Source organism: Leopardus geoffroyi, chromosome E1 (assembly GCF_018350155.1).
Source record: "Leopardus geoffroyi isolate Oge1 chromosome E1, O.geoffroyi_Oge1_pat1.0, whole genome shotgun sequence".
Lineage (NCBI taxonomy): Eukaryota > Metazoa > Chordata > Mammalia > Carnivora > Felidae > Leopardus > Leopardus geoffroyi.
Window position 1 is genome coordinate 60,530,631 of NC_059330.1, and position 7,198 is coordinate 60,537,828.

The 7,198-nt window shown below is 67.0% G+C and overlaps 2 protein-coding genes across 3 annotated transcripts; one reads left to right on the top strand and one right to left on the bottom strand.

Moving 5' to 3' along the window:
• The first annotated feature begins 475 nt into the window (after positions 1–475).
• Positions 476–3,057, top strand: RAC3 (Rac family small GTPase 3). 2 transcript variants are annotated; one of them, XM_045489932.1, is made up of 6 exons: positions 476–615; positions 1,166–1,237; positions 1,454–1,571; positions 1,701–1,763; positions 2,175–2,338; positions 2,563–3,057. In XM_045489932.1, exons 1-6 carry the CDS (start codon positions 581–583, stop codon positions 2,621–2,623), a joined length of 513 nt encoding a protein of 170 aa, XP_045345888.1. In that variant the 5' UTR covers positions 476–580; the 3' UTR covers positions 2,624–3,057. The 2 variants fall into 2 exon arrangements, with proteins under 2 accessions (XP_045345888.1, XP_045345887.1); XM_045489931.1 differs by having other exon boundaries at positions 481–615; positions 2,175–2,334.
• A 1,542-nt stretch (positions 3,058–4,599) lies between these two features.
• DCXR (dicarbonyl and L-xylulose reductase) lies at positions 4,600–6,499 on the bottom strand. Its single transcript, XM_045489930.1, has 8 exons — positions 6,366–6,499; positions 6,193–6,290; positions 5,595–5,749; positions 5,459–5,501; positions 5,285–5,384; positions 5,132–5,196; positions 4,924–5,041; positions 4,600–4,784 (listed from the first exon to the last, which is right to left on the bottom strand). Exons 1-8 carry the CDS (start codon positions 6,415–6,417, stop codon positions 4,681–4,683), a joined length of 735 nt encoding a protein of 244 aa, XP_045345886.1. The 5' UTR covers positions 6,418–6,499; the 3' UTR covers positions 4,600–4,680.
• Positions 6,500–7,198: the final 699 nt, after the last annotated feature.

The following is a 7,198-nucleotide window of genomic DNA, read 5'->3' on the forward strand; positions in this document are numbered from 1 at the left end:
CCTTTCCCCACATGTGTCTGTGCTCCCAGCCACCCAGGAGACCCTCTCGGGCGTGGCTGTTGCCCTGTGGGGACGTGGGGCTACTGTAGCACACCGCTGGGGCTGCGGGGGCGGGGTGGGGGGACCGGTGACTGCCAGCACCAGCTGTCTCCCGGTCGCGGGGCGAGTGCATCTCAGCCCCTCTGTCCGCGGGCCCTGGGCAGGCGCTTCCTGGAAGAAGCCACAGGCACACAGACGGCCCCACACACGGCCTGGTTGGGGGGCATCGCCTGCCTGCGCTGGCCCCCGGCCCGTGGCATGCGTCCCAGGGGCTCCGGGGACTGGCTGGGGATCGCCGTGTCCCCACCCCTCACCGGAGTTCTCCGGGACCGGGCGAGTGCCGGGCTCGGGGCGGGCCCGCGCCCCCCGCGCCCCCCGCGCCCCCCGCCGGCCGCGCTCGGCTGTCTCCGCGCCCGGCGCTCGGCGGCGCTCGGCTGTCTCCGGCCGCTCGGCTCCGCGCTCGGCTCGGGTCCGCGGCCGCTGCGGCGCCGGGCATTTCTCCGCAGCTCGGCTCGCGGCCGCGCCCGCCCGGCCCGCGCCCATGCAGGCCATCAAGTGCGTGGTGGTCGGCGACGGGTGAGTGCGCCGCGCGGGGGCCGCGGGCCGGGCGGGGGCGGCCCCGGGGACCCTGCCCGGGCTGGGCGCAAGGCTCCGGGGCGCGGGAGCGGCGGGGGTGCGGGGGGGCCGGGCGGGGCGGCCCTCGCGCCCCGACGCCCCTCCCGCGCGCGCCCCGGGGTCGGGCCGGAGCGGGAGGGCGCGCCGGGGCGGGGTCCCCGCCGGCCGCCGGGCCGCGGGCCTCCGGCCCGGGCCCACCTGATGCTGCCCTGCCGCCGCCTGGCCGCCGGGTGGGTGGGGCCGGGCCTCCCACCTGGGCTGCGCCCTCCGCCGGGCCCACCCGCCCGGGTGCCGGGATCTCTGAGACGGCTCGCCCCACCCCCACCCCCAGCCCCAGCCCTGCCCTGGGGAGGCCGGCCCGCGCTGGTCCTCCCCCAGCTCTGGGCAGCTGCGGGTCTGCCGGGGCCGGGACCCCTGTGTTCGCCTGTGGCTGCACGGGAGGGGCTGCCCTTGCTGGGCGGGGGGCTGAAGCCTGGCCTGGGAGCAACGTGGGCTCGCCCTCTGTCCACAGCGCCGTGGGGAAGACCTGCTTGCTGATCAGCTACACGACCAACGCCTTCCCGGGAGAGTACATCCCCACCGTGTGAGCGCTCCGGGCGGGCGGGTCTGGAGCTGGCCCGTCAGGGCCTCGGGCGCGGTCTCGGTGTCGTGGGCCCCCTCCCCCCCCCCCCCCCCCCCCCCCCGGGCCTCGAGGTCAGGCGCGGGAGGCCCCGGTCTGGGCTGCTCGGGTGGGGCCGGGGCGCTGCCACACCTCGCGTTCTGTGCGGGCCCGGGCCGACCTTCCCGCTCTGCCTGGCAGTTTCGACAACTACTCTGCGAACGTGATGGTGGACGGGAAGCCGGTCAACCTGGGGCTGTGGGACACCGCCGGGCAGGAGGACTACGACCGGCTGAGGCCACTGTCCTATCCCCAAACTGTAGGTGACGACAGGGCCGCCCCAGGAGCTGGGTGGCTTGGGTGGGGTCCTCGTCGGGATATGTGGGGGGGTTGCCATTTGGAGGTCCTTGACCACTCCCACCAGGGCCCCCTCACCTTTTCTCCCAAGGACGTCTTTCTGATCTGCTTCTCTCTCGTGAGCCCGGCGTCCTTTGAGAATGTTCGAGCCAAGGTAGGGCAGTGTCGCAGGGAGGGCTTGTCTGCGGGAGAGGGGTTGTTCAGAGGATTTGCCCTGGCAGGGTGGGGGCTCTTGCCTGAAGACCTTAGGCAGCTTGTCCTTCGGAGGCAGGCGAGGTCTTGGCACGGGGTCTGAAGGGGACCCGGGACAGTGATGAGGGGTTGCGGTGAGGTAGGGGTGGGGGGTGAAGCTCTCAGAGAAGGGGGCGCCGCTAGGCCCTTGAAACTTCCCGGTAGGCATTTTGTTCTGGGTCACTTTCCCACTAATCCCAGTGACGGCTCCAGGAAGGGCTGAGGGTAGATCCAGGGACCAAGAGGAAGGGACTCTTGGGAGCCACGGCCTGCTGCGGGCATGGCTGGGGGAGAAGCCCTCAAGGGGTAGGGGTCAGAGCCTGCATCCCCGCAGTGGTACCCCGAGGTGCGACACCACTGCCCCCACACGCCCATCCTCCTGGTGGGCACCAAGCTGGACCTCCGTGACGACAAGGACACCATTGAGCGGCTGCGGGACAAGAAGCTGGCGCCCATCACCTACCCCCAGGGCCTGGCCATGGCCCGGGAGATCGGTGAGTGGGCCCTGCAGGGCCTTGGGATGCCGGCGGGAAAGGGACAGGAGGCCTGCTCTGGAGGGCACAGTGCTGCCCCCTGTGGGCCCCCACCTGTGCTCACCCCTTACTTGCACACCCCCCACCCCCCACCCCCACCCCCCGCCGCCTCCCTTGCTGTCCTCCCCCTCGCTGAGTCCCATCCTCAGCGTCCCCTACTCTCGCTGTCCCCTCCCTCGCTGCCCTCAGGCTCTGTCAAGTACCTGGAGTGCTCCGCCCTCACTCAGCGGGGCCTGAAGACCGTGTTTGACGAGGCCATCAGGGCTGTGCTCTGCCCACCCCCCGTGAAGAAGCCCGGGAAGAAGTGCACGGTCTTCTAGAGCCAGCTTCTGGAGGAGCCACCCCGCCCGGGCCCGTGCTTGCTGTCGTGTCGAGATGTCTGGTGTCCCTGAGTCTGCTGTGGGGGAGTGGTGTGGGTGGGGAGGGGGAAGAAGCATGGGGACAGGGCTGGGGCCGTGGAGTCCTGTCTGCTCTGTCTTGTCCTTCTGGGGTACAGCTCCAGCTTTACCTGGCCCCCACGGGAGGCTGGAAGGGAGCAGGGTCTCCCTCAGGCTGCAGGGGCAGGTCCAGGGCAGCCCCGGGATGGGCTTCCTGGTGGGGGAGGTTGGGGGGATGGGTCCGGTTCATGCGCCCCAGGATGGGGCAGCCCTTTCTTCTTTTATACAATAAACATTCTCCACCACCGTCTCCCGCCTGTCTGGGTACTTGCCTCTCTGCCCTGGGGTGCCTGGCCCCCCACTTCCCCCATCCAGAGTACAGAGGGGTGAGCTTGACCCCACACCCTGGGCAAGAGGAGAGAACGACCTTGCTCAGCTGTGTCAGTCCCCAAAGGATGTGACCCAGATCAGAATGGGAGCAAGGACGTGTAGCCCCTTTGGGGTGAGGAAAGCCCCCCCCCCCCCCCTCCGTGCTGACTTCAGGCCTCGGGGAGGGGCACGCGCTGGGGAGGCGGGCTTCGGTGCAGCAGCTCTCAGGTGTGGGGAGGGGGCAGCCTGCGGTCAGGGCCCACGGAGTCCCTGGCAGGGCTCCGCAGCGCCCCGCACCCACCAGGGCTGGGCCACACTGAGCTAAGTATTCAAGAAGAGAAGTGGTCAGGAGGAGAGGCAGCCAGTGTAGACAAAAGCGTGGTGGTCAAGGGTGGTTCCTCTGGAGTGGCAAGGGGGCCGTGTGTCAGTGCCAGAGTCAGAAATAGTGGGAGGGAAGGTGAAGGTCAGCCGGGGAGCGCCCCGGGGGGCCACAGTGCAGGAGCTCGGACTTCACCCGAGGCCGCAGGGTGCCAGTCCAGGCAGGTGCTTACGACACCAGGCCTCCCCATGGTGTGCACGACAGGCTCCCGCCGGCTCAGAAGAGCCAACTGTGAGAGTTTTCAGGAGTTTTGCTAGCCAGTTGCTAAACTGCCTTTAACAATAATTATATACACTTACAATGAGTCATATCAGAAAATGAGCAAATACTCCAAACACCCGTTTTTGTACACAATGCTATCGTCTAGGTGTGTGGGGTTACTTGTGCCCGTGGCATCTGTGTGGTGCGGATGCCACATGAAGGTGGGACACTGCACATCTGTCCCCACACACCTGTGCCCAGCCCCGCCCTCAGTGACATCAGATTGGGGGGGTGTCCCTACCCTGTGGAGACCGGCAAGTTCGAGCAGGGCCTGGCGGACCGAATCGTTCAGGCCTAAGGCAGGAAGACACGCGGGTGACACATGGGCCAGCTCTCACGTGGGGAGTCCTTTGTGAGCCACAAAAGTGGGACGATGTCCTTCCAGTATTTGAAAACTGTCACCTGATTTGGCAAAGAGGTCGGTCAGGTCACTGACAAATTAGCGAAGTTCCAACATCCGTCTTCCTTGTTCCGCTTCTGACTCGTTCATTCATGCCGATAAGCATCAACCGGTGTCTCCGTGCGGTTACACCCACGGAGCTGGTTGTCAGAACGCCGCTGCTTCCAGCCCACAAGCCTCTGGACGGAGCCAAAGGCCATCCTTGGTCAAATTCACCGCCGCGCTTAGGAGCTGGCCTCCTGGATGGCCTCGCCTCCCAGGCCCTGCCAGGAACTTGGCCCGGTCTGAAAAATCTCAGGCACGGGAGCCAGGCTGCCACCTGGCCTGGGCTGTGAGTTGAACGGGTGCCTGCCTACCTGGGACTCATTCCCACGCCCCAGCCCTGGGTCCTGCACCCCCCGACCCCTCGCCAGCGGCCTAGCAGTCAGTGTGCAAACCAGGCAGAAGAATCATGTTTATTGGAGAGACGGGGACAGGGGTGGGCTCAGCACGAAGCAGGGGTTACGTTAGGCAGAGGAGACTCAGGTGGCCAGGAAGCCTCCGTCCACCGGCACGGTGGAACCCGTGGTCATGCTGCTCCGGTCACTCAGAAGGAAAAGGATGACGTCCACCACATTCTCCACCTCTGTGGGCAGGGTGGAAGTCAGGGCACAGGTGGAGGGGGCTGCCCTCATCCTTCCCTCTCACTTCTCACCTAGGCGGGTACGGGGGCTACTGGTGCACCCCCCCCCCCCCCCCCCCGGATGGGCTCCTGCCTGACTCACCAGCAAACCTGCCAAGTGGGATTCGATCCAGCATGGCCTTGGCCTTCTGGGGGTCGCTCCAGTTGGCCTGGGCCATGGGGGTCATCACCACTGTGGGGTTCACCGCATTCACGCGGATCTGCACCGGGACAGACAGGAGGTCAGCAAGGCAGGCTAGGCGCCCAGGGCACGAGGGCTGGGTGATGGGAGGCGTCCCAGGGGGGCTCACCTTGTGTGGCCCAAGCTCCAGAGCCATCACCCTGGTCAGCATGTCCATGGCACCCTTGGTAGAACCTGTGAGGAGTGGCGTGCCTGGAGCCTGACGGCTGCAGGCTTGGGGGTCGGTGGGGTTCGGGCGGGAGCACACCTGGGGCTTACTCACAGTAGACGCTGTGGTTGGTTATTGCGCGCTGTGAGGCCTGGCTGGAGATATTCACGATGGCCCCCGGGGCCCCCCTAGCTATCAGTCCCCTCGCCACGATCTGGAATTGCAGAGGGAGCGGGAGGCAGAACTCGTCACCCACTAGTTCCCACCCCAGCCCTGAAGACGGCTCACCTGAGACACCTGAATGACAGCCCGCAGGTTCACATCGAAGGATCTGGAGGCAGATGGAGAGACCCCGGTCAGGGACTGGGGCTGCTGCTGCAGGGGACAGCCCTGCCCCCGGGGGCATCTACCCTGGTCAGCTCACGTGTCACACGCCTCCTTGGTGACCTCCAGGAAGGGCTGCAGCAGCGCCACGGCGGCGTTGTTCACCAGCAGGTCCACGGGGCCCACACTACCCAGTGCCCGCTCCGTGGCGTCCCAGTCACCCAGGTCCACACACACGGGCTCCACCCCAGGACACTGTGCGTAGCGGGGGGAGGGACAGCTACCAGCGGCTCCCCGCCCCAAAAGGGGCGCTGCCTCACCGATCTTTCAGCCTGACAGAGGGCGGGGCTAGAGGTCCCAGAGGATACCTTCTTGGGGTTCAGAACGCAGGCTGCTGAGGGAGCCTAACGCGGCCCCTGGGCATCTCGGGGCTTGGTGACCTGGAGGCTGGCCCCGCCTCCGGCCAGTCCACTTCCTGCGTCCCAAGGCCCCGGGCCGGCAAAGCAGCCATTTCTGCCTCCTTCCAAGCCCAGGGGGCGTTGCCGTTCCACCGGAGGCCGCGCGCCCTGGGAGGGGCTGCTCAGGGTCCTGGGTCAGCCCCTGCGCCCCGCGCCTGCGCGTCCCGGACCTCTCGCCACCCCCACCCCCGCCCCGCCCGCCTCCCGCCGCCCCCGGGGCCGGGACAGAGCTGCGCCTACCTCGAGGACCAGGCTGTCCAGGTCGGCCTGGGTCCGGCTCAAGGCCACCACCTGCACCCCCGCCGCGTGCAGCGCCTTGACAGTGCCGCGCCCGATGCCTGCGGGGAGCGCGGCTCAGTGCGTGCGTCCCCCGCCCCGGCCGCCCGCCGCCCCAGGCCGCCCCGCAGGCCCACCTTTGCCCGCCCCGGTGACGAGCGCACGGCGGCCCGCGAGCCCCAGGTTCATGGCTGGCGTTCAGTGTCTGAGTGTGGCGGCCGTCGGAGGGCGCGGGGCGGGACGGCGGAGAGGCGGGGCGCGGAGGGGCCAATCACAGGCTGGTGTCCGGGTCGGGGGCGGGGACATGGAAATAGCACCGCCCAGGCGGGCGCCGCAGGCGCGAGGGAGTGGGGGCGGCGGGGGGCGGCGGGGGGCGGCGGGGGGCGGCGGGGGGCGGCGGGGGGCGGCGGGTCACCTGAGCCTGAAAGCTGTTTAGCGGCCTCCGAAAGCAGAGCCCCGGAGAGCACCGGTTCCCTGCCAAGATTGTTCCAGAAAAAGTGTGCTGGTTAATACCAGAAAGAAAGTGTAGCTACACGTGAAATGCAGAACTCAGCGCCAACATATCTTGCTTTGTTTCTGGGAAGAAAAGTTTGGCAAAGGGGATCGCATGACCCGCACCCCCACCCTACCCCATGGCTGACGCAGGTTCTCTCATAGTGCCCAAAGGGAAAGAGTTTGGACAACTAAATCAGCCTGAAGAAGCCAATGCCAACAAAGCCCCACCTTAACCTGGTGAGGAAGAGTCCCCTCCCTAAGGAAGGAAAAAAACAAAAACAAAATCCTCAAGGTAACCTGGCTGTGCGCATACATGACAACATCCCTCAGGACCTTGTAACATGAGATCACTTAATCAGACTGCATGTTTGTGTGTTACCACAAATGGGAGAAAAAGAAGTAGAAAACACATTTGAAAAACTATGCCACGTGGTGCTTGGGGCTCAGTTCTTTGGGTACGAACCCAACTGAGCTG